Source organism: Salvelinus fontinalis, chromosome 7, assembly GCF_029448725.1.
Source record: "Salvelinus fontinalis isolate EN_2023a chromosome 7, ASM2944872v1, whole genome shotgun sequence".
Classification (NCBI taxonomy): domain Eukaryota; kingdom Metazoa; phylum Chordata; class Actinopteri; order Salmoniformes; family Salmonidae; genus Salvelinus; species Salvelinus fontinalis.
In genome coordinates, this window is record NC_074671.1 from 17,762,548 (window position 1) to 17,789,392 (window position 26,845).

Consider the following 26,845-nt stretch of genomic DNA (forward strand, 5'->3'; position numbering starts at 1 on the left):
ATATGCCATTCCTTGAAATAATCACTGGTTTGCAAACTTTACCCAATCTAAATTTATAAGATACAATATTACTATCATGATTCTAGTCTTTATATACTTGGAGCTGAGGTGAATATAATGCATATTGGTTATGGTAAACTTTGTGTCCACTTGCAAACCCTTTTCGACCTACGTTTTTACCCCCTTGTCATGCCACTCTGTAAAATCTGCATGTATGTATCGCCATCTTGTGGAAGAAGAATATTCAGGACAATACTTTTTTTCTACGTTTCGTCTATCTTCCACTAGGTGGTGGTCATCTGCCACTGAATGCAGAGGCTTTGTGAAACCCATGGTGTAATCCTATCAAGCCCACTAAAAAGATAGTAGACTAAAAAGCACAGCATTACGGTCAATATTTGACCTTATCTTTCACCCTCTCTCAGAAAGTCATCAATCTGTTGACACTACTACTATTCTACCCAGACACCTCAGTATCCTGCAGTATAGTAGACCTACTTCCAACTCCCCTTTAAACCCCAACCCAACATCCAGCTAATCATGCTAGGGCCACTGGCAGCAGGGCCTGCTGAAACGTGAGCACAAAAAGTTAAAAGAGAACTAAAAGTTCTCTTAATTAAGTCTTTTGAGCTCTGTTGTTTGGTGTTTGCGTTCGTAGTCCATGTTAAAACAGTAAGGTGACAAGTTCTCTCATGTTGGTGTTCTCTGATGAATGTTGACAACATCTTTAGCGACTCTTAGATCGAATAGAGTGTTGGAGATAATATAGTGATAAAACAATTGAACGGTACAATCCCTGTGGAAAATTCTTTGTTACTATTTATAGCAGTTCTATCAATAATGAATAGAGATGCTGTGTGTACAGTATACCATTACTGATAGATCAGTGGATCAGCTGAACAACCACACAGTCAATACCAGGAATCATATGAAAATCATTGTGGTTGCTGTGTTGTCCAGGTAATGGTGAGAGAATATGTCGGAACAAAGGCAGCGTTCCCTGTCCACCTCAGGAGAGGCCCTATACTTAGTCCTGGGCCTCCAAAAGACCTGTACACTGGACGACATCAATAAGTCCTACAGGCACACACATACACACACACACACACTTTCACCTCACTTCTTGAGCTGTGTGCTTGGTTAAACCAGTGGGTGACCTACTTCAATATTTGGTCCGACCCATCAGGTTGTTTCTATAGGACACACAATTTGGGAGTCATTGGGCTAGTTAGTCTAGTAACCAGACAAACAACAGACAACAGATAACCGTATGCCTCAATGGAGAAACTGAACTGCATATTACATCACTGACAGCAACCCTTTGAGCATGTTAACCCATATAAAAAGTTCCATCCATTTAACTCTATATACTCTAAACACTGTTTTTGTTAGTATGCGAAGATCATTTTCTCCACAGAAGCAGGTTATACATTGATCTGTGAACATGCAACATGTGCTGGAAAGCACAAACAAATGCCACGTAACAACCAATGTCTATGGGACGTTTTTCAGGAGACAAAAAACAAGACTTTGTGAGTCAGACAGACACTCTGACTGACTGCTAGAAGACCCTTTATAATCACAGACAGTGATTGTCAGACAGCTGCATGAATACAATATTACTTCCATAAAACTAAAATATTAATACTACAGAACAGATGGCACCCCTTGTTGTACTCGGGTCAGGGCTTATAAAAGATTCCTGTGTGTGTGTGTGTGTGTGTGTGTGTGTGTGTGTGTGTGTGTGTGTGTGTGTGTGTGTGTGTGTGTGTGTGTGTGTGTGTGTGTGTGTGTGTGTGTGTGTGTGTGTGTGTGTGTGTGTGTGTGTGTGCCCCCCATATGCAAGGGTGGGTGTACTCGGAAGCTTGTCAGAACACGTTGGGAATAGACTCTAGCATTATGGCTGCAGCCCCACTTTCTATGTACCCACACAACAAGTAGTACCTGAACCTTACAATAAAACAGAAGAACAGACTTCCTACAACATGAAGAGCTGCTGATAAAAACCTACTGGTCTTCGTACTCAACCTTAATCTAGTTATTGTGTCATGACGTTAGTATGACAGGGGCTTACTCAAGATCAATTCACTCAGCTAAAACCCAAGCCGTTATCAATTATATTTTGCAATGTAATTCCGCATTTTAATGTAGATTTTGTTTAGGATAACTATTTTAACCTACACACTGTAACCTATATTTCAATCAAAATATGCCTGTCAAGACCTCTTGCATACCTTGCCTTCTCTCTCATTTCACCAAAACATTTCCATTCGAAAGCACTCCAACACGTACAGTAGTAAGTCAAAATCTTATGACTTATAATATGAATTAACTTCGGATGCATACAGGTGCCATCACAATTAGTCATTCTTAATTAGTCTAATTGGAATTCACTTTCAGGAACCATCCAAATGGTTAGCTTTTGAGCAGCCCTTGTTTGTTGTTAATGAATATGTAATCATAGTGACATTTTCCGATCCTATTGGCATCATGAAAAATGAACAAGCAGACGTGCTTCGGAGCATCATCAAATGTTAATGACATTTACAATATACAGCAAAAAAGAGAGAGCGAGAAAAAAATGTTTTATGTAAAGCTGACTGTAGTTACATATATTGTTTTATGTAAAGCTGACTGTAGTTATATTTGTTGTTTTATGTAAAGCTGGCTGTAGTTATATTTATGGTTTTATGTAAAGCTGACTGTAGTTATATTTATTGTTGTATGTAAAGCTGACTGTAGTTATATTTATTGTTTTATGTAAAGCTGACTGTAATTATATTTATTGTTGTATGTAAAGCTGACTGTAGTTATATTTATTGTTTTATGTAAAGCTGACTGTAGTTATATTTATTGTTGTATGTAAAGCTGACTGTAGTTATATTTATTGTTGTATGTAAAACTGACTGTAGTTATATTTATTGTTTTATGTAAAGCTGACTGTAGTTATATTTATTGTTTTATGTAAAGCTGACTGTAGTTATATTTATTGTTTTATGTAAAGCTGACTGTAGTTGTATTTATTGTTTTATGTAAAGCTGACTGTAGTTATATTTATTGTTTTATGTAAAGCTGACTGTAGTTATATTTATTGTTTTATGTAAAGCTGACTGTAGTTATATTTATTGTTGTATGTAAAGCTGACTGGGGTTATATTTTTTGTTTCATGGTGTCTGTCAACAACATCTACACATTTTCTAGCCTGACTTAGAAGAATTTTAATTGTACTATACATATTATTCCAACTATAACTGTGCTTATATCAGTACTGTACTAATGTACTAATGCCTGGCAGTTGTGTGTGTTGACGGGTGTGAGGGTTGAGGGTTCTCACCCCATCTTTGTCACTAGTTGCTAAGGTGCTGGCTGCTGACTGGATCTGATCTGCAGGTATTGAGAGTGGTCTGCAGATATTGAGAGTGGTCTGCAGGTATTGAGAGTGATCTGCAGGTATTGAGAGTGATCTGCAGGTATTGAGAGTGATCTGCAGGTATTGAGAGTGATCTGCAGGTATTCAGAGTGATCTGCAGGTATTGAGAGTGATCTGCAGGTATTGAGAGTGATCTGCAGGTATTGAGAGTGGTCTGCAGGTATTGAGAGTGGTCTGCAGGTATTGAGAGTGATCTGCAGGTATTGAGAGGGATCTGCAGGTATTGAGTGATCTGCAGGTATTCAGAGTAATCTGCAGGTATTCAGTGATCTGCAGGTATTGAGAGTGATCTGCAGGTATTGAGAGTGATCTGCAGGTATTGAGAGTGAACTGCAGGTATTCAGAGTGATCTGCAGGTATTGAGAGTGATCTGCAGGTATTGAGAGTGATCTGCAGGTATTCAGAGTGATCTGCAGGTATTCTGAGTGATCTGCAGGTATTGAGAGTGATCTGCAGGTATTCAGAGTGATCTGCAGGTATTGAGAGTGATCTGCAGGTATTCAGAGTGATCTGCAGGTATTGAGAGTGTAGACAGGAATGCGTCTAGAGACTGAAACATTGGAAAAGATCTCAACTTGGAAATGAGAGATAATAGTGCAGCCTCTTACTGAAAGCATTAGATACGACCATAAAGTTGGCATTGAAATGCCATTGAAGATGGCATTTCAGCTAGCTAGCCTTCTGGAGTGAATAATCTTTTCAATTTCGTTTAAAAAATATATATATTCAAAAAGCTTGCTTTGAAACATCATCCAGACAAGAACCCAGAGAACCTGAACGCCACAGATAAATTCAAGGAGCTCAACAATGCCCACTCCGTCCTGCCAGATGCTTCCAAGAGGAACATCTACGAAAGCTATGTCTCTCTCAGGCTGTACGTGGCTCAGCAGTTTTGAGAGAACTTCAACCTTTATTTCATGCTCTCCAGTTGGTGGGCAAAGGTGGGTTTCGTCAGGTAGAAATTGTGTGTGTGTGTGTGTGTGTGCGTGTGTGTGTGTGTGTGTGTGTGTGTGTGTGTGTGTGTGTGTGTGTGTGTGTGTGTGTGTGTGTGTGTGTGTGTGTGTGTGTGTGTGTGTGTATATATATATTTGGTCATATTTTTCATGTTTTATTTAGTTTGTTATTTTATGGAGCAATCCCCTGTATGTTTTTTTGTCTTGACTGTGTGCTTAGGGTTGTTGTCCTGTTGGAAGGTGAACCTTCGCCCTAGTCGGTGGTCCTGAGCACTCTGGAGCAGGTTTTCATCAGGGATCTCTCTGTAGTTTGCTCCGTTCATTCCCTCGATTCTGACTAGTCTCCCAGTCCCTTCCGCTGAAAAACATCCCCACAGCATGATGCTGCCATCACCATGACGCTTGGCATTCAGGCCAAAGAGTTCAATCTTGGTTTCATCAGACCAGAGAATCTTGTTTCGCATGGTCTGAAAGTCCTTTAGGTGCCTTTTGGCGTGAAAAAGGAAATCTAGTCTATGTCCATGTGTTAATAGCGAATGGTCTATGTCCACCCTGTTTGTGGTCTGTAGCATGCTAACAGGCTGCTACTTCTGCTGCTGCCTGTGCTGCTGCTTGAACTGCTGCTGTGGGATGTGTAAAAACCAAAACCCCTGGGGAGGAGGACCCCGACACCTACATTTTCCCTGGCAACCTGGAGGAGCAGATCCGCACAGACATGGAGACAGGTGAGCAGCAGGTGTTCACAGCTACAATGTTCAGCAGGGTTTTGTAACAGAGAGCCAGGTGAGCCCCACTGAGAAGGATGTAATTGCCCCTTGACACAGAACTGAGGTCAGTTTTGCCTTTCATCTTCCTAATAAGGTTAGGACTCTGGGAGGGTAAGCTGATGCTGTGCCTAAGGGCAACTTCTACCCTGAGCAAGCATCACACACTATCTCTTACTGCTTCAGAATTAGTCTATAGTTCGCAGTTTTATTATCCTTCTGTTGAAACAACAGCAGCAACCCTTTTAATAATCTCTTCCTAAATCCCTCTCCTACCGTATCAATACTTCCTCATCTATTAAAGGGAAAGCATTTGATGCTGCGAAGTGACTTTGATGTGAAAGCAAAGTCACGAAGACAGCGGAAATGCATAGACTTTGAATACGATGTTTTCTCCAACGCACCAAGTCAGCCTGTTAATGAAAATAAAGACACTTGATATATTTGGGCCAGATATTTGGATATGATACATTGCTCTGGTGCCAGTTAGCTGTGGGAGGTTGGGTGTGATTTTATTCTTCATGTCTGCTGCAGTTCTCCAACATAACTGATAATTACTGCCTGAGTCACATCTCTAAATGTGTTTCCATAAGCAGTTATTTTGAGCCCCATCTCACGATTAAAGGGAAACAATGGCCTTTGTTTCCAGCACTCACTGCAAAGTCTCTCAGCCATCATGGGGGGATGATAAGAAGACCTACTCATATATTTGGCTTCAGAACACATTGCTTATGATAACATATTTATTGTGAGCATGTAGCAATAGGAATTGTACCTACTACTGTAGGGATAGCCCAGGGCAATTGAAGTGATTAAAACGGCCCTTCAAGCCAGCCAGGCTGTGGCAAAGTGTGCCTAGTCTGTGGTGCCAAAAGGACAACTGGCCGCAGGAGGCAGGAGGCTAGACGTCACTTCCTATAGTTAGTGTACAGATGTAGGATCTTAATTTGATCACTCTTTTTGCAAACTTGTAGAGTAGTCAAGGTTTAAAAGGCTTCTAAAGTTTGTAATTTCCACTTTAAATATTAGACTTGATTTGCCCCTACAAAAAAAATTCCATTCATTATAAACCACATAATAATTCACATTTCCTGTTGCTGCAGGATTATTCCTGCTGTATCAAACTGGCTCAAATAATTCCCTATAAATAGCCTACTATTTGAAAGTATTTTCAAATAGTTATTTAAAATACTATTTTCAAATAACTGGGTTGAATGCATGGGATGCAGACGTTCCAAGTGTATTTCCAAATAAATTCCAATATTCAAAAACTTGTCTTTTCAACAACAACAAAAATATCTAAATCCTTACTTCCTTAATACCCTAAATAGTATTTTAACCCAGGTCTAAGAGGGATTCATTCCCTGACTTAGTAGATCCCAGAAGGCCTCCATTCCACCCCTTAACTACACTTTGTAAATTATGAATGAGTATTCGTTTGTGTGCAATGTGTTTTGTGTTTGTTATTGCTTTGTGTTGTTTGTTATACAGTATAGTAGGCGTAAGTGTGGCTGTGAAAGGATTGAGAGATTTAGAATTGTGTCATGTGGCAATAGACTTCGCTTTTTTTATTTTTTATTTACTTCAACATCTTTTTTTGTAATTACATTACGCATATTACAAACATGTAAGCGTACAAATCATACTAAAATGTGTTGTTAGGTCTGGTTTCACAAATGAAGTGAGCAAAAAATTCCTCCTTCGAGCCGGATTTGAACCAGCGACCTAAGGATCGCTATGTAACCTCTACAGTCCTCCGCTCTACCAACTGAGCTATCGAAGGGAATACATCAAACTGTTGACTAGCGGACTATCTATACGTAACAGTGTGTGTGTATGAATATATACATATACATATTTGTATGTATGTATGTATGTATGTATGTATGTATGTATGTATGTATGTATGTATGTATGTATGCATGTATGTATGTATGTGGCTGGCTAGCGTCCTAGTTTACTTTCTGCAATTAATTACTCAGCGTCGAATAATATCTCTGAGTAGACTACATTTTAGCAGTCACATATTTAGATTGCGAATTATAAAAACAAACGAGATATGCACATAGCTAACGGTAGCTAGCTACATCTCGCTTCAAACGCATTCAACACATTTAACGTTACGATTTAATGTTACGAGCTAGCAAGCATGAGCCGTGTCAAATGAGCCGTGTGCAACCATTACTAAAATCTAGGACAGTACTCTGTATATTCCTAGACTAAAACTAAACTAGCTCTAACGACGTTAGCGAACTTTTCTAATAAGTTTGACATGGTGGTAATGAACTGTTTCCTAAATTAAAGTGTCATAGAACCTAGCCCCCAGCATTGTTACTCTGACGACGAGCAGCCTAAAAAGTTGCACTTCGAGAGGGAGGTGGCAACATTGTATCTAACCAGCGACCTACGTTCAACACGTCATTCTAAATAGCCTGATGCATTTATCTTAGTCACTGCTGCCGTTTTATAACAAGGGGAATTAGCTCAAATGGTAGAGCGCTCGCTTAGCATGCGAGAAGTAGCGGGATCGATGCCCGCATTCTCCAATTCTTTTCCCGACCGTCCCAATCAGTGTTGATGTCTATGTTCCATAAATAAACATTGAAATTACTTTATAGCCAGTCATGTGTTGCTATGTATTCATATGAAAAATTCTGGCTACATTGTATCTGAATGATTAACATTAGAATGTTTTGAAACATGAACTGGATGAACGTTCCTTCCTTGATCTGCGAGATACTGTACTGTTTACACTACGAGATACTGTTCATGATGCTGATCATATATTCTGATACGTTTTATAAGCGTAAATATTATTTTAAAATAACATAATACATCAAGTTGCCTCATTATACTGCTGTTATACTCAAACATAGTATGTATGCCACTGTTCATCAGACACAGGTTGATTCTAATTTGCAAATGTAATAACCACAAGGGGATTCAGCTCAAGTGGTAGAGCGTTCGTCAATTTTTTACACTGTTTCAGGGCGCCCACTGAAATTCTAGTAGTTTTACTGAACTCCCCTCGGATTACCAACGAACTGCGATGCTCATCAGCACATCAGTTGAGTCCAAAATGTAAATCCTACCATAGCCAATATAAATAGCCTAGTATGTCACATTTTCATGTTGTTCTCGTGAACAGCACATCCTCAAACACTTTTGTTATACAATGATATTTGCATATAGGCTAACAGTTTGATGACACACAGCTTTACATTAAATGGGGTCAATTTGAAGACTACTGCGAGGAATCATCAACTGCCCAATGCCCTATCTAGACTCATTTTCATATATGGGCAAGTAAACATGGCAACCTTCGACCTGACACTTTCTAAAAACAGCCATGACACCCGCTCGCTCGAGCAGCCAGTCTGGGTGCCACACTATACTCTGTGTGAGGAACAGCTTGAACCGGAGCAATTACCGTGGGCCTACTTTTCAATTTGACTCCGAAATAAGCGGCTTGGGACGTTATAATGCCGAATTAACCATTTCTTATTATTAATTTGACACTTTTAACGTCTTAACGGAGTGAGTAGGTGTGTATCAGAAGAGAAACTTCATGGACAATTTGGAGAAGCAGTTGATTTGTCCCATCTGCCTGGAAACATTTACCAAACCAGTGGTAATTTTACCGTGTCAACACAACCTGTGTAGAAAGTGTGCCAATGATATCTTTCAGGTAAAGTAGTCCTGCAATAACGTAAGTAATAGCTATGTATTTTCTGGTAGACATATAGATTAAACCGTGTTTAATCTATAAACTATATTATTTGTTGGTCTATTTATAACAACTAGTTTTACTGTATATCAGGGATATTGTTTTTGTTTGTTTCTTGTCCAGGCCCATAAGCTATGTACACCAAAACCTCTGCACTGTTCTCATTTTGTGCTTTATTTTATCTTGTTTTTGTTTCCCATGAGCCATTGCAGTGTTCAATCTCAGCTATGTGCACGCACCCATGTCATTTTGTGTAGCCTCAAATGTGACTATAGTATTACACATGAAGTATTAGGCATAGACAATAATAGGTATTACATTTGGTATACATTTTAATATGCCCCTGTCTGTTCTATCCTGTCTAGGCCTCCAACCCATACCTCCCAACCAGAGGGGGGTCAGTGACCTCCGGTGGCCGTTTCCGGTGCCCGTCCTGCAGGCACGAGGTGGTCCTGGACCGCCATGGGGTCTACGGGCTCCAGAGGAACCTGCTGGTGGAGAACATCATCGACATGTTCAAACAGGAGTCCACCAGGTGAGAGAGTCGTACACTATAGGAGTCCAAAGGAAAAATAATACTTCCAGTGCCTGTACTTCACTTTCCAGCCAAGGTGCATGAACAGATGAGCAAACTGGGGGGAAACCATTTTCTCCATGTTCTCACTAGCTTGTTACAGTACAGTACTTGTTACAGGAATAATTTTAAATAGTAATTATAAAAGAAATAGAGTCTGTCTCAGACACACACAACTACCATCACTACCACCACCACCACCACCACTACCACTACCATCACTACCACCACCACCACCACCACCACCACTACCACTACCATCACGATCCAGCTGTATCTTAGACTAAATACAAACATTTACATTTACATTTACATTTAAGTCATTTAGCAGACGCTCTTATCCAGAGCGACTTACAAAAACATCCAGTTACTCTATTTTGTGAGTTCAGGGGAAAAGGCTTTTTTATGTGTAATTTCCTTATCTTATTCACTCCTCTTGTTACATTCCCAGGGTCTAATACTACTTGCAATATGTCAGTGAATTGCTTACAAGAAGACGAACAGTGAATTGTTAAAGTAGGCCAGTTAGGGCATTGAACAGTGACATATATAATGATAGCAATGTGAGATTTTCTTCTCTGAAAAACTACATACAGCCTACATTAAAAACGTGTTGAAACTCCAGTGTTGATCCTGATTCCTCATCACATGACCTGACACCTGACCAAGACAAAGCTGGGCCTCAATCTTTACTGGTCATGTCATGTCCTGTGGAAAAACTCCTGCTGCCACTCATACTGAATGTTTTCTGCAATCTTGACTACTTTTCTGGCCTCGTGTACAAGTATTCCAGGCTGCCTTATAAAGACAAATGGTGGCTGATGAAGGTGACTAGTAGTAGATCATAAAATAGTGTTGATAAACAAATAATGAAACACAGTAGTATATGATGTCCTTCAATCAGATGTTCTCCCTCCAGAAGCCACAGCGATGACAACAGCTGGAGCTAAATACAGTCAAGGAAGTACGTAGATCACAAACATCACATTTACATGAAGGATTACTGTTTATATTTAACTCCCGCTAGCTAAAATGAGCTAAGTGTCAGCGTTTTTGTAGTGAGAGTGTCATCTTATCTTTGGTGTCTGCTGCAGGGTTTAGTGCTATAAGAATCCATCAGATGAATGTTTTGCTTTGAAGAATAGGAACCCTGAGGCAATGTAATCTAGCGCTCTACTGTCCTTTCACTCGACATCACGCTTAACGCTTCAGACTTTATTCATGAGACAAAAGTCTTTCGCTTGACATAGAGAGGGATGGAGTGGAATGGAGGTGAGGGGTGCTCTGTGTGTTTGAGGACATTCACTAGTTTGATAGAGGAAAAAAGAGAGAAGGAGAGGTACGCTTGCTTATTGTGTAGTTTTGCGTGCTTAAAGGCAGTGTAAATGTCACTCAGCCGCTGGTGCCCATATTAACCCATGGTCCCACAGTGAGTCAGAGGGTTGATTTGGTTGGCAGGAGGTTTCTGGTCCGAGTCACACAATGATTTACTCCCAGCCGACGTGTGTGTGTGTGTGTGTGCGTGCGCGTTGGGAGGAAGGGTGACTAATAACTAAGGTATGACACACACGGCACTCCATTTAGATACTGTTTGTACAGATGCTTAGGATGTGATGTAGCCTATCATGACCTTGATAGGCTATCATGGCTGAATGATGTTCAGTTATCATGGGCATGCAGCCTGATTCACAACAGCCAGTGGAAGGAAACTGATCAGGAGAGGAAGCCACTAAACCAGTACAGTAAGATGCACCCCTAGTATTGGGAGTCTCATCATGTCTCCCTCCCCCTTCCAGCAGCGCCAAGCCAGCGGCCCCAGAGAGGACAGAGGAACAGGCCATGTGCCAAGAGCACGAGGAGGAGAAGATCAACATCTACTGTGTGACCCACAGCGTGCCCACCTGCTCCATGTGCAAGGTGTTTGGAGCCCACCAGGACTGTGAAGTGGCGCCGCTCAAAAGCATGTACCAGACACAGAAGGTGAGGACCTAACTATCTGCTGTATGGTCTGGACTGATTTAAGAAAACATCTTCTTCAAGACATGTACAGTAGGTCAAATGGGACAGTTGCCTCCTGCGCATGTCAGTGCATTGCAACTCTCTCAGTGACTGATCCGTTTTGTCTCTCTGTCTGTGTGTGTGTGTGTGTGTGTGTGTGTGTGTGTGTGTGTGTGTGTGTGTGTGTGTGTGTGTGTGTGTGTGTGTGTGTGTGTGTGTGTGTGTGTGTGTGTGTGTGTGTGTGTGTGTGTGTGTGTGTGTGTGTGTGTGTGTGTGTGTGTGTGTGTGTGTGTGTGTGTACTGCGTGCCCCCAGACGGAGTTGACTGACGGGATAGCGATGATGGTGGGGAACAACGACAGGATCCAGGGCATCATCAGTCAGTTAAAGGAGACCTGCCGGACCATAGAGGTGACTGGGCCAGTGTGGCCTCTCACTAACACAGCCAGCTGACACCAGGATGTTACTGTATTGAGCCCCCCTATACAAAAATGAGAAGGTCTTCTAAGTCTGTTTGTTTCTATCACCCACAAAAATAAACTAATAAGGTCGGACACTTTGTCCTCTCTCACACATACCAAGAAACACACTAACTATTCTGACGTTTCTCTCTCACACTGAGAAACCAGGAGGAGAGTTGATGGGGAGAGAGCGGGGACACACACACACACACAGACACACACACACACACACACACACTGGAGTCGATGAGCTAGTAACAACTGTACTGGGGAGGAAGCTGGAGTGGCTCCAGTCCCCTCTGTGTCACCCGTGGTGGTGTTACCCAGGATTGCCATGCAGAGCTGGTTCGTGTTCAGAGCTGGGTCATGTTCAGAGCTGGGTCGTGTTCAGAGCTGGGTCGTGTTCAGAGCTGGGTCATGTTCAGAGTTGGGTCGTTTTCAGAGCTGGGTCATGATCATTAGGCAAGGCAACGGGAGAAAATGCTTGTGTGTTTGTGTCCGTCTGTCTGTCCGTCCATGTGTGTGTGGTTGCCTGCGCACAGGAGAACGGCAGGAGGCAGAAGTCCCAGCTGTGTGAGAAGTTTGACCATCTGTACGCCATCTTGGAGGAGAGGAAGAGGGACTTAAGTTCTAAGGTGATGGCCGAGCAGGAAGAGAAGCTTAACTACATCCGTGGTTTAACCAAGAAGTACAGAGAGCACCTGGAGCAGAGCTGTAGGACCGTAGAGACAGGCATACAGACCATGGAGGAACCAGAGATGGCCGTCTTCTTACAGGTGACTGACACAAACACTCTCCCTTAACATTCAGGCTTGAATCCTGATTCAACATTTCACATAAATCAGGAATTTAGAGTAACCCTTTCCATTTCTTTGTCTTACAGACTGTAAAAGACCTCCTTAAAAAGTGAGTACACATGCTGATGGAACAAAGTGTGTATCATATACGACATTATGAACATGTCTCTAAAAACTGTACACAAGGTAAAGCCTGACTCTCCCTGTGTGTGTGTGTCAGGACTGGGGAGGCGTCGAGTACCTCCCACCTGGAGAAGGTGGAGCAAGGATATGAGGCGATGGATCACTACACCGTTAACTTCTGGAGAGAGGGCAGGGCCCTGCGTAGCATTGACTTCATCTCAGGTAGAAAGAGTTGGTAGTGAAACATCTTATTGTGTCTCTTTCTGTCTGCCCCTGCAGGGTGGGGTGCATCTCAATTGTCTTGTGTGGTTTCCTTTCCTTGTTTCCGGGCTGTCATCTTTATTGATCTGAAAACAGGCTAGGTGAAAGATACAGTTGAAGTCGGAAGTTTATACATAGACCTCAGCCAAAAAACTCAGTTTTTCACAATTGCTGACATTTAATCGTAGTAAAAATTCCCTGTCTTTGGTCAGTTAGGATCACCACTTTATTTTAAGAATGTGAAAGGTCAGAATAATAGTAGAGAGAATGATTTATTTCAGCTTTTATTTCTTTCATCACATGGGTCAGAAGTTTACATACACTCAATTAGTATTTGGTAGCATTGCCTTTAAATTGTTTAACTTGGGTCAAACGGGGAATTTTGGCCCATTCCTCCTGACAGAGCTGGTGTAACTGAGTCAGGTTTGTAGGCCTCTTGGCTCGCACACACGCTTTTTCAGTTCAGCCCACAAATTTTCTATAGGATTGAGGTCAGGGCTTTGTGATGGCCACTCCAATACCTTGACTTTGTTGTCCTTAAGCCATTTTGCCACAACTTTGGAAGTATGCTTGGGGTCATTGTCCATTTGGAAGACCCATTTGCGACCAAGCTTTAACTTCCTGACTGATATCTTGAGATGTTGCTTCAATATATCCACATAATTTTACCCCCTCATGATGCCATCTATTTTGTGAAGTGCACCAGTCCTTCCTGCAGCAAAGCACCCCCACAACATGATGCTACCAGCCCCGTGCTTCATGGTTGGAATGGTGTTCTTCATCTTGCAAGCATCCCCCTTTTTCCTCCAAACATAACGATGGTCATTATAACCAAACAGTTCTATTTTTGTTTCATCAGACCAGAGGACATTTCTCCAAAAAGTACGATCTTTGTCCCCATGTGCAGTTGCAAACCGTAGTCTGGCTTTTTTATGGTGGTTTTGGAGCAGTGGCTTCTTCCTTGCTGAGCGGCCTTTCAGGTTATGTCGATATAGGACTTGTTTTACTGTGGATATAAATACTTTTGTACCTGTTTCCTCCAGCATCTTCACAAGGTCCTTTGCTGTTGTTCTGGGATTGATTTGCACTTTTCTCACCAAAGTACGTTCATCTCTAGGAGACAGAACGCATCTCCTTCCTGAGCGGTATGACGGCTGCGTGGTCCCATGGTGTTTATACTTGCGTACTATTGTTTGTATCGATGAACGTGGTACCTTCAGGCATTTGGAAATTGCTCCCAAGGATGAACCAGACTTGTGGAGGTCTACAATTTTTTTTCTGAGGTCTTGGCTGATTTCTTTTGATTTTCCCATGATGTCAAGCAAAGAGGCACTGAGTTTGAAGGTAGGCCTTGAAATACATCCACAGGCACACCTCCAATTGACTCAAATTATGTCAATTAGCCTATTAGTAGATTCTAAATCCATGACATAATTTTCTGGAATTGTTTAAGCTGTTTAAAGGCACAGTCAAATTAGTGTATGTAAACTTCTGACCCACTAGAATTGTGATACAGTGAATTATAAGTGAAATAATCTGTCTGTAAACAATGTCCTAACCGACTTGTCCTAACCGACTTGCCGATGTCCTAACCAACTTGCCAAAACTATAGTTTGTTTACAAGAAATTTGTGGAGTGGTTGAAAAACGAGTTTTAATGACTCCAACCTAAGTGTATGTGAACTTCCGACTTCAACTGTATATTAATCTTTCCATGGGCAGTATATGTAGTTCTTGCTTTGTTGTTTATCAGACATTTATCTCTCACTTCCGTATCCCCCTGTCTGTAGATGACGAAGATGATTATGAGGAGGTAGATGGGGGAAAGGCAGAGGCTGGAGTAGGAGGTGGAGCCTCAACAGCTGCCCCACTTCCATCCCCCGCCCCTTAACTCAGCCAACCACAGAGCACAGCCAAGCCTGCTGCCTCAACCTAACCATCAGCCATGGCCCAGACAGAGATGGAGAGGAAGCGAGACATCCCACTCCCTCATTTTTTCTGGTTGATATAGAGTCAATGAACTAAGCAGACCAAACCCAGCTGCTAATGCATTGAAGCCTATGTGAGAGCCACCTCATTAAGTAGACCGGAACTGATCCTTTTTTTTTCTCAGTGGTAAACGGCCTGAGAGGGACATCTTAATTTATCCACCATCTTTGGTCCAGACTCATAGATACTTCCTGCAGGAGTAGGATGAAGTTGCCCCTAGACATTGGTCTAATGTCAGTTTTGAGTTTTCCCTCCTCGTGGTTAAGGTTAGGATTGGGGGAGGCTAAGCTGATCCATGATCAGTGCCTATGGACAACATCTACCTGAAGCACACCTGCACAGGTGATAGACAGAGCCTTCTGACACAAAACTCTCCTGGGACTTCCTCCCAAAGCTGTGGTTGGATGCAGCTGGATGTGGACATGTTTTTTCCCAATAGGAGTGCATTTCAGGAGTCAGGAAGTTCACTATAGGAAGGCTTTTTAGTCTGATTAAATTGACGTCTGAGTTTACCTATTTATTTTATTTGTTAAAGAAATATGCTAACAAGGTCGTTTTTTTGTGGCTCATTTTAGTGTTCCCTCAGACTGCCATTGTAGCGTTTTGTCTAAGCAGCAGTGTTGTGTTTCTTTAATGAAGTTGGCAAGATGCCACCGTCTGAACTAGTCGTTAGAGAATATCATCAGCTGAACATCTCAAACAAGAACTTCCAGAAGATTTTTTTGCCTTTTATTGTTCTTTTTTTTAAATGAAAAACTCTAAAAATATATATATATTTGGTTACATTATGAATTCACATTGGATAATAATATATACAGTACCTTCAGAAAGTATTCACACCCCTTTACTTTTTCCACATTTTGTTGTTACAAGGTGGGATTAAAATTGATTTAATTTGTCAACGATCTACATAAAACACCCTGTAATGTCAAAGTGAAAAATACAATTTTAACATTTGTAAAATATTTATGAAAAATGTATGAGTCATGTTAGAATCACCTTGGCAGCAATTACAGCTGAGTCTTTCTGGGTAAGTCTCGAAGAGCTTTCCACACCTGGATTGTACAATATTTGCTAATTTTTCAAAAAAACAAATCTTCAATCTCTGTGAAGTTGGTTGTTGATCATTGCTATTTTAAAGTCTTGCTATAGATTTTCAAGCCGATTTAAGTCAAAACTGTAACTAGGCCACTCAGTAACATTCAATGTCGTATTGGTAAGCAACTCCAGTGTATAATTGGCCTTGTGTTTTAGGTTATTGTCCTGATAAGAGAATTTTCCTCCCAGTGTCTGTTGGAAAGCAGACTGGATCAGGTTTTCCTCTAGGATTTTCTCTGTGCTTAGTTCCATCCTGTTTATTTTTATACCTCCTAAAACTCCCTAGTTCTTGTCGATGACAAGCATACCCATAACATGATGCAGCCACCACCTTGCTTGAAAATATGAAGAGTGGTACTTGGTGATGTGTTGTGATCAATTTGCCCCCAACATAATGCTTTGTATTCAGGACATAAAGTACATTTCTTTGCAACATTTTTTGCAGTTTTACTTTAGTGCCTTATTGCAAACAGGATGCATGTTTTGGAATATTTGTATTCTGTACAGGCTTCCTTCTTTTTACACTGTCATTTAGGTTAGTATTGTGGAGTAACGCAGTGTTGTTGATCCATCCTCAGTTTTCTCCTATCACAGCCATTCAACTCTGTAACTGTTTTAAAGTCACCATTGGCCTCATGGTGAAATCCCTGACTGGTTTCCTTCCTCTCCGGGAACTGAGTTAGGAAGGATGCCTGTATCTTTGTAGTGACTGGGTGTATTTATACACCATCCAAAATGTAAATAATAACTTCACCATGCTCAAAGGGATATTCAATGTCTGTTTTGTTTTTTTACCCATTTACCAATAGGTGCCCTTCTTTGTGAAGCATTGGAAAAACCCTGGTCTTTGTGGTTGAACCTGTGTTTGAAATTCACTTCTCGACTGAGGGACCTTAGATATATTTGTATGTGGGGGTACAGAGATGAGGTAGTCATTCAAAAATCATGTTAAACACTGTTATTGCACACAGAGTGAGTCCATGCAACCTATTATGTGACTTGTTAAGCAAATGTTTACTCCTGAACTTATTTAGGCTTGGCGTAACAAAGGGGTTGAATACTTATTGACTCAAGACATTTCAGCTTTTCATTTTTGATCAATTTTTTTAAGTGTCTAAAAACATTATTCCACTTTGACATTATGGTGTATTGTGTGTAGGCCAGTGACACAAAATCGAAATGTAATCTATTATAAATTCATGCTGTAACAACACAATGTGGAAAAAGTCAACGGGTGTGAATACTTTCTGAAGGCACTCTAGGTTTAATATATATGGCTAGGTTTTTCAATTACTGTAAGAGATGGCAAGCAGACTGTTCTCATAAAAAATATAACTTTTCAAGAAGATATTTTGCCTGCATTTTGTCACAGTGTACATTATATTGCATGCATAAAGTGTGTGAATAAAACAGCTTGTTTGTTCAGGTGTCCTTCTTCCTTTGTGCAGAAAATCGTAATGCACCATTGTCTTTACTGCCTCACTGTAGATACTTTGTCTTCCAGCAGCGTATAGACCATTCAGGGCATGTGGGCCAAAGTCATTTCCGTTGGCCTCCAGCACCATTTCTCTGAGGTATTTCCCTTATGTCTCCCCTTCTTAGCTGTAAACAGGCGTTAGTTCACACATCTCACTGCCTCAGTTCAGCTAACGATGTCAGGGAGCTTGTTGCATAATCCAAATAGCTTCTTCCAGCCCAGTGGAGGGTGTGTGTGTGTGGTGAATCTTGTGGTGGTGCTTTAACAAGCCACACACCCGGATCCAGATACATAATTTACTTATCTTGTCAATCACGTTTACAGCATGGTTTACTGTTCACAGAATAGGTTACTTTTTTTGTGTGTGCTTTGAAACAGCTGGGTAGATGAGGCTTGAATTGTAAGGAGGCTCCTTTGAGGCGATGGTCATCTCACTAACTCCTCTCAGCTTGTTATTGTGCTCGCATTTCCAGTGATTCTCTGACTTCGATTCTAATGTCATTTTTTCTTTACCTTGTCTGGATCAATTTGGTGGCACAAATCATCAGTAGGCTATTATAAATGCAATAACAATAGTCATTTCACTATATGTTTTTTTGTTTTGAATTCTGTATGCTTTTGTGTAAGTGTTTCAGACTTGTGGCAGCGAGCTGATCCTAAATCAGTTCAAGGACAGGAAAAACACATTCTATATATCTTTATGATTAAGAGTAGACCTAATTTCTCTTTCTTTTTGGCCTTATTTCTCACTGCATGTCACATGGTATAGCGACTATTGCCGTTGGTTTGAAAAGGACAGGCGCTGCTTTTCAAAGCACATGCAATTAGACATCTGCATGATTGAAAGAAACGCTCTTGCTCCATCCTCAAACTTTATTCTATTGCACGGACTACTGTTGGCTATACAGATAATCATGTTGTTTTTTTGCCAGACACTTCAGATCCGTGAAAAGTTTGTGTGCAGTATTTATACAAAACCAAATGTCGATTCAAATGGCTAACTATATGGGCGATAAACTGTAGAATTGACAAATATCCACAGCGAAGTGCAACCAACTTTTCAGATTTTATTGAAAAATATAAGTATAAGACATTCTCTTGCACAACAAAAATGTACTGGTTGCTCATAAGTTTATTAACAAACTTAAATAACATAACATACAATATAACTTAATTTCATAAGCCTATAAGATCTACCAAAAAATATGTTCTTATCTTAAAGAAAGAGAGACAGAATCGTGTATATTCTACAGTTTTGACGTAGAACTTTAACAACAATCGCATAATACAAATTCATAGGACATACTTTATCTTGCATGATATAGGCTACAATCATAATTACAAGTAGCCTACAAGCCCATTTAGTCTCCACCGTCAGGAGTTAAAGCTATAAAAGAAATAATTATAAACAAAGATGGAAAAGCAGCACTATGGTACAGAATATTGTGTTTTGTGCTAAATGTAAAAATGAATCTTTGGCGGATGGATGGATGTAGTTTTCATTTCCCGAAGATCTCCATCATTTTTCTGTTGCTATGGGCTTGTTGCTGTAACTGTTCAGCTCTGGACATCTCCATCATCTGTCGGAGCATGTGGAACGTAAGATCTAGAGATATCGGCGGATCATCGGACCTCCTCCCCCTCTCCATTGAGTCGTCGAGCTGGTTCGCGAAGCCGCTGACGAATCGGCTGATGTTCCCAACTTTGCCTTGTAGAAGACGCTGCGTCAGCTGGAGCTGCAAGGCTCTATTGTAGACCGCTGGGGAGCCCTCTGGGTACATGCCTTTCGGTGCGGGCGCAGCAGAGTTGCGGTTCCCGTTGCCCAGTCGGATGTAGTATTCCTCTCCTTGTCGCGTCAGGAGGGGAAGAGACTGTTGCTGCGCGTCGTGATGTGGAGCGGTGGCGCGCTGGACAGCGCTAGGGCTCTCGATAGCCCTACACTCATAGCGCGGTAAGAAAGCAATGAGCAGAACCACGGTGGTGACGAGTAAATTGAGCTTCATGTCAGGGGTTCAACGAAATCTGAAGAAGAAAGGAGACAATTAACTTCACGTCTCCCGCAATCATTATAATTTTTGTACAATACGTTGATGCGTAATTTGTTCGTAAAATTGAGATGCATTCGTTGCATGCGATGAAGTTGCAGGATAATATAAAATACATGTGCATGACTGAAAGTAAAAGTTTCAATTGTGATGAGAATACACTGTCTATTATTTTAAATTCCTGTCATCTCTACCATTATCAGACTAGGAATTTACAGCCATAAATAAATTCAATAGAATATGTACATGCAAAGTAATCCATTTAGTGGTCCATAAATCCAGGGGTTGGTGAAACGTCCACAAAATCAAAACGAGATAGCAGAGAGGGAATATATGAATTATGCGTGCATCTTTGGGTATCCATCAAGTTAATGTGGAAATCTATGAACAGCTTTCCATGTTGAGGAATAACATGTAATGGCACCTGCCAACACACAAATGAAAATAACATTTTAAAATGAAGTATGATCTATGCATGGACTTGTTGCCAGCATATATGGTCTCATACCTTCAGTTGAGTCGTTGTGTCCCTGGATTTGAGGTATTTGTTGAGAACTCTCTTCCTCTTCCACGAGTGATGGATCAGGATATGTGTATAAAGAGTTCTTCAAATAAAGGACGGCAGTTTGGATTTATATAGCCAAGACCCGCGACAAGTGTCACGCTCTGAGCTCAGAGACTGCGTATGCGCGGAGTTACATTTGTGTAACTTGAATGAACGCCTCTGTGAAAGTCTGAGGTAGTTTGAATGAGATGAGTCATAAATGTTGGTTGTGTGCGTGCGTGCGTGTGTGTGTGTGTGTAGAATACAACATATTTTCCAACACGCACACAGGCTTGGATGCAGACATAATTATTTGTCCATAGTTGTTCTTTATCTCAGTGGCTGGTCTGTTCTACAAAAAGGAGACCTGTATTATGTCATGCACAAGTCCTGTTCAGAAAATAGACAGAATTGTAATTTTGGTGGTGCACTTCACAAAATGATTCTCACTCAGACAATCAAATGCCAGACTTTGTGCCCTGAATTAGAAATTAGAAATAAAATATTGCTGAGACATGATTAATATTTATAACAGATTACCTCAGAGTACATTCTAAATTAATATAATTGTACTAATGAACTTCAAGAACAACAGATTGGTCTGAAATGCATCGTCCAATATTTCATGGCAATCCCTTAAAATGTCTTGAACAGAATGTTCGGAATGCTATAGGAGCTTACTAGCTCAACTTAAAAAGAATAAATATATATGGCCCTTTTCAAGCACTGTCTGTGGATTAGAGTTCCTCAACTTTTCTTAAACATGATTACACACCAACATACACTGAATGGCCAGCTTTTTAGGTACACCACCCCATTCACAAAATGACAGTGAGTCGCGTGGCTGTGGCTTGCTATATAAAGCAGGCAGACAGGCACCAAGGCATTCAGTTACTGTTTGATTGAACATTAGAATGGGCAAGCGAGTGACCTAAGCGGCTTTGAGAGTGATATAATCATCGGTGGAGGCGCGCTGGTTCCAGTATCTCAGAAACGGCCGGCCTCCTGGACTTTTCACACATGACAGTGTCTAGGGTTTACCGAGAATGATGAGACAAAAAAAAAAACTGTCAGCGGCAGTCCTTTGGGCAAAAACAGCTTGTTAATGATAGAGGTCGAAGGAGAAGGGAATGAATTGTGGAAGCTAACAGGCTGGCCACAAGCAGGCAAATAATGGTTCAATAGCTCAGAGTGGACTGGTGGCGGTGGCTATTGAAGCAGACGACCACACTGGGTTCCACTCCTATTCGCTCCAGTGGGCATGCGATCACCAACACTGGACAATTGAGGAATGGAAATATATAGCCTGGTCCGACGAATCCTGGTTCCAGTTGTGTCATGTTGATGGCAGAATCAGGATTTAGCATAAGTCTATGGCCCCATCCTGCCTGGTGTCAACAGTACAGGCTGGAGGTGGTGGTGTAATGGTGTGGGGAATGTTTTCCTGGCACACGTTAGTTCCCTTGATACCAATTGAGCAATATTTGAATGCCACACCTTGTAGAATCCATGCCCCGAAGAATTCAGGCTGTTTTGGAGACAAAGGGGGGTCCGACCTGGTACTAGATGGGTGTACCTAATGAACTGGCCACTGAGTGTAGATGTACACAATGTAAGTTAGTGAAGTCTGGTGAAAGTCTACACACCCCTTGTACAGTCCTCACATTTTGCTGTCCTAAAATTAAATCTATAAAGGATTTCATTTTCTCCCTACAGATCACATTTTCAAAGTGAAAGAAAGTTATAGAACATTTTCCAAATAAATAGACAAAATTAAAAACAATGTATTGATTGCTTATGTCTTCACACCCCAGAGTTCATTCTCGGTGGAAGCATTTTTGACAGCCATTACAACTGTGAATCATTTTGATCCCTTTGTATATTCTTGTATTGTGGTGGCAGCATCATGTTATGGGTATGCTTGTTGTCGGCAGGGACTGGGGATTTTGTCAGGATCAAAAGAAACTTGAAAGGTATCACAATGGTGAAGAAACAAAAGTGTATTCCTCAAACAGGGCTAGGCAAATGACCGGTCAAGGCAGGCAGGGGTCAATAATCCAGAGAGGGTGTAAAGTACAGGACAGCAGGCGGGCTCAGTGTCAGGTCAGGCAGAGGTCGGTAATCCAGAGTAGTGGGGCAAAGGTACAGAACGGCAGGCAGGCTCAGGGTCAGGATAGGCAGAAGGGTCAAAACCGGGAAAAACTAGTCAACAGGAACTTAGACAAGATAGGAGCAAGGGGGAAAACGCTTGTAGGTACAACAAACAAAACGAACTGGCAACAGACAAACAGAGAACGCAGGTATAAATACACAGGGGATAATGGGGAAGATGGATGACACCTGGAGGGGGTGGAGACAAGTACAAAGACAGGTGAAACAGCTCAGGGCGTGACAAAAGGAGCAAAGCCCAGGTAAAATGTTAGAGGAAAACCTGCCTCAGTCTTCTGAAAACCTAACCCTGGAGTTTTATTTCCACAACACAATTACACATATTTGAATGTCAAAGACACACCACAATGGCTTTCCAAGAGGTGTTGAGTGTACCTGAACATCCATTCTTTGTCCTGATTCAAATCTAGGTAAGAAATTTGAGCCAAAATGTGAATATTGCTGTCCATCAATGATTCCCAACCATATTTACTGAGGTTGAGCAGTTTTGACAAAAACAATAGATATATGTTCCCCTAAAAGTGCAAGGTTTGTTGGTAGAATCTTATTCAAAATGATTCACAGCTGTTATGGCTGCCAAATGCACTTCCATCAAGTATTAACTCTGAGGTTTCAAGACATCAATACAGTTAATACTTGATGGAAGTGCATTTGGCAGCCATTACAGCTGTGAATCATTTTGCTCCTTTCAAGTTTCTTTTGATCCTGACAAACTCCCCAGTCCCTGTCGACGACAAGCATACCCATAACATGATGCTGCCACCACAATACAAGAAAATACAAAGGGATCAAAATGATTCACAGCTGTAATGGCCGCCAAAAATGCTTTCACCAAGAATGAACTCTGGGGTGTGAAGACATAAGCAATCAATACATTGTTTTTAATTTTGTTTATTAATTTGGAAAATGTTCTATAACTTTCTTTCACTTTGAAAATGTTGGATAATGTTGTGTAGATCATTAGAGATTAAAACAAATAAAGAATCATTTAAAGGCAGCAAATTGGGAAGATTGCAAGGGGTGTGTAGACTTTCAATAGCGACTGTATGACCTGGTTCTTCTTAAGGTCTCCTCCATCATTTACTGTGGGTAGAAATAGCATACATGCTGCACTACAGAGCCATTCTCACCCATCTCAACTAAGCAAAGACATTACTGTTTGTTAACGTTCTCCTAACCTTTCCAGCTGTCCTGTCTTGCTTTCTGGAGGTGAACCTGCAAATGGGGCGGCAGGTAGCCTAGTGGTTAGAGTGTTGGACTAGTAACCGAAAGGTTCCAAGATCAAATCCTCAAGCAGACAAGGGTAAAAAATCTGTTCTGCCCCTGAACAAGGCAGTTAACCCCCTATTCCTAGGCCATCACTGAAAATAGTAATTGGTTCATAACTGACTTGCCTAGGTAAATAATAAAACATCTCAATGTGTCACAGGGTGTTCACCAAGACCATCAGTAATGATTCATTACTGCTGCAAACATGTACATCACTAGCTCTGTCACTCCTGTCTTCTTGGCCTGCCAGACAAGCACTTGACAAGGAGTGATGCTCTCAAAATGAAGCACTTGATCCAAGTTTCACACTGATCGCCATTAGAATCCCAATCAGCTTCATAGAGAGCACGGAGCTCTCTAGCTCCACTGTTTCCATTCGTTGTCTGTCTGCTTAGGCTTTGTTTCTGGTTCTTTCTTTTTGCTTTCTTATCTCTGTTTCTCATTTTCTCTGCCAGTTTGTCGCTATCTATCTATCTATCTATCTATCTATCTATCTATCTCCCTCCCTCCGTCCATCCCTCTCTCTCTCCCACACACTCATAGATTTCTTTTAGTTCTGGTTCATAGTAGTTTTCTGGAAATGTAATCAGCGTTGCAAAGGAAAAGGTGCAACACTCGCTCAGCATTAAAAATTCTGTTTTTTAAAACAAAGTAAAAAAATTGGGCTCTGACAAAGGCCATTGTAGGCCAAAATGTTTTATCTTTTAACCTTGCTTAAATAAATCATAAATGTGAGCGAGTGTTGCGCATTTTCCTTCATATTACTTTTCCAACATTTCTCTATTTCCATTAGAAACCTAATAGAAAATCCATCTTGCTGTTAGTGCGTAATTGTCTAGACGTCTACACCTTACATCCCCACATTTTGAGAAAAGGACAATGTTCTATATACCATGTCTATCTCTCTCACATCATTCAGACATCTTGAGTATGAAAAAGCAGGGAAAACAATATATCTGTGGTTTACAAGGAACCCTAGGGAATAATGCAATGAAATAACATGAAAGACGTGGATTCTTCTCCAGAATATCTTAATGTTATTACATTTGATAACAGCATCCATCTTCTGACTAAGGTGACAGTCTGACAGCATAGCTGGAGAAAATGGGAGATGTGAGGATTTCCAGTTGCAGAGCGTGATTGCAAATTTAGCCATGATAAGCTGAATCAGGGGTCATATTGGTACATGGCTGGAACTAAATCCTGTACACGTGTAGTTATTCAGGACTGGATCTGTACACCCTGCCTTAGAATAATGTAGAAGGATCCCAACATAGCTCTGTCCTCCCTCGTCTAAAAAATCTTAGCCGCTATTGACTGACTATACATTTTAAATGTTGGTGTATGTAGTCCTACTTAGAGGACCTCTGCGCCCTGCCAAGGAAAACATTGAAGGGAGTCACTGTCCCGTAGCATCTTCATCATACTACACTGTGTGTAATAGTGATTGCCCCCCTCTCTCTCCATCACCTTCCCCCCTCTCCTCCAGGAGCGGTGTCAGGTCCCATCATGAGAAGCACATGCTGTCCGACACAAATAGAGCACACTACCATGTCAGATGGGGGGAGCGAGCGCTTTCGGTCACCTCACTGTCAAATCAACGCCCCGCTCAACCAATCACTAAATCGTGTGATGCAAAACAGGAAGGGCTCAAGGCCCGGATTATGGAATCACTAGCCATCCTTTTTTTGTATTGACTCAACACAGTGATGAGGTCCTGTTATGAGAAAGTGAGACTGACAACAAGTAAATGACTATGCGAGACTGAGACACTGGCCCGCTGTAAGTCTGTGGAGAGCATCGGCTACAGTAAATGACCCAAAGAGAGGACACTAATTCACCATGGAAACAGATGTCCTTTAATTGATGATAATTTGCTTTAATAATTGTAATTTGGAACAGCCTGCAGGTACTTGCACTTATCTGTGGTGCCATGCTAATAACTGGATTACTAGATTTGCCATCCCTGGTACCAGCCATCGTGTAACACATTTACTTAATGCAGTCAGTGTTGTGGTCGACTTAGAGGAACTCATCTCAATAAAGGTGGTGACAGTGGCCTTATGACTGTTAACGGATCCTCCTCCCACTGCTTTTATATGAGGTGGCTAGGCCCAAGGGTCCCCAGAGGCAATGCCTGATATTAATGGGCAAAGCTCATGTGTCCAGGAAATATAGAGAGCAGTGATACGGCCTGGTTTAAAACGGACAGTAATTGAATTCAGAGTGTATCCGAACGTATTCCTCCGCTTTAACGAGGTACTAGAGGTGGGTGACACTGGTGGTAGACTCTGACATCTATTTTACAGAGGAGTGGGAAGACAAATAGGCCAAATGTTAGTGGTGAGACATTTACCTCCAAGTTGGTATTACTGCCAATGAATGGATCTTGGTTTATTTAATGACTAATATTAACAGCCCTAACTTTGGCACAGCCAGGCTGGCATATGCAGGAACACATTTAACTCATTGTCCTGTGTGTTTTTGTTTGTTTGTTTGTTAGTTGTCACTCTCTCTGTCATTTTAGCCTCTCCAGTATTTTTTACTTTTTACACATCAATTCCCTGCTTTATTTGGTTAATTACATGTACACTTGGCAAATGCTTAAAATAAATGAGTGACAGATACAATACTACGCATGTGTTCTTGAGGACAGGTAGATTAATTATGCACAGGTAGGCCAACTGATCAGCTGAATTAATTAGATATCAACTCCCTGTTGTCTGTCAGTATCTGTTATACAGTGCATTCAGAAAGTATTCAAACCCCTTGACTTATTTCACAGTTTGTTACGTTACAGCCATATTCTAAAGTGGATTAAATTGGTTACACACCATACCCCATGATGACAAAGCAAAAACAGGTTTTTAGAATTTATTGCAAATTTAAAAAATAAACAATAAATTAAATATCACATTTACATAAGTATTCAGACCCTTTACTCAGTACTTTGTTGAAGCACCTTTAGCAACGATTACAGCCTCGAGTATTCTTGGGCACACCTGTATTTGTTTGGCACACCTGTATTTGGGGAGTTTCTCCCGTTCTTCTCTGTAGATCCTCTCAAGCTCTGTCAGGTTGGATGGGGAGCGTCGCTGCACAGCTATTTTCAGGTCTCTCCAGAGATGTTCGATCGGGTTTCAGTCTGGGCTCTACCTAGGCCGCTCA

The 26,845-nt window shown here is 41.2% G+C and overlaps 2 protein-coding genes, 1 non-coding gene and 1 pseudogene across 3 annotated transcripts; 2 read left to right on the forward strand and 2 right to left on the reverse strand.

Moving 5' to 3' along the window:
- The first annotated feature begins 976 nt into the window (after positions 1 to 976).
- On the forward strand, positions 977 to 5,155 carry LOC129858906 (dnaJ homolog subfamily C member 5-like; annotated as a pseudogene).
- Positions 5,156 to 6,844: 1,689 nt separating this feature from the next.
- Positions 6,845 to 6,930, reverse strand: trnay-gua (transfer RNA tyrosine (anticodon GUA)). The gene is given in 2 exon segments: positions 6,845 to 6,880; positions 6,894 to 6,930. It is a non-coding gene; the product is annotated as a tRNA-Tyr (tRNA).
- Positions 6,931 to 7,997: 1,067 nt separating this feature from the next.
- LOC129859127 (tripartite motif-containing protein 55-like) lies at positions 7,998 to 17,596 on the forward strand. Its single transcript, XM_055928515.1, has 8 exons — positions 7,998 to 8,835; positions 9,240 to 9,409; positions 11,245 to 11,428; positions 11,761 to 11,856; positions 12,449 to 12,682; positions 12,790 to 12,812; positions 12,924 to 13,048; positions 14,877 to 17,596. The coding sequence occupies exons 1-8, from the start codon at positions 8,716 to 8,718 to the stop codon at positions 14,975 to 14,977; spliced, it is 1,053 nt and encodes a 350-aa protein (XP_055784490.1). The 5' UTR covers positions 7,998 to 8,715; the 3' UTR covers positions 14,978 to 17,596.
- A 1,108-nt stretch (positions 17,597 to 18,704) lies between these two features.
- Positions 18,705 to 20,423, reverse strand: LOC129858827 (corticoliberin-like). Its single transcript, XM_055928070.1, has 2 exons — positions 20,204 to 20,423; positions 18,705 to 19,672 (listed from the first exon to the last, which is right to left on the reverse strand). Exon 2 carries the CDS (start codon positions 19,651 to 19,653, stop codon positions 19,150 to 19,152), a length of 504 nt encoding a protein of 167 aa, XP_055784045.1. The 5' UTR covers positions 19,654 to 19,672; positions 20,204 to 20,423; the 3' UTR covers positions 18,705 to 19,149.
- Positions 20,424 to 26,845: the final 6,422 nt, after the last annotated feature.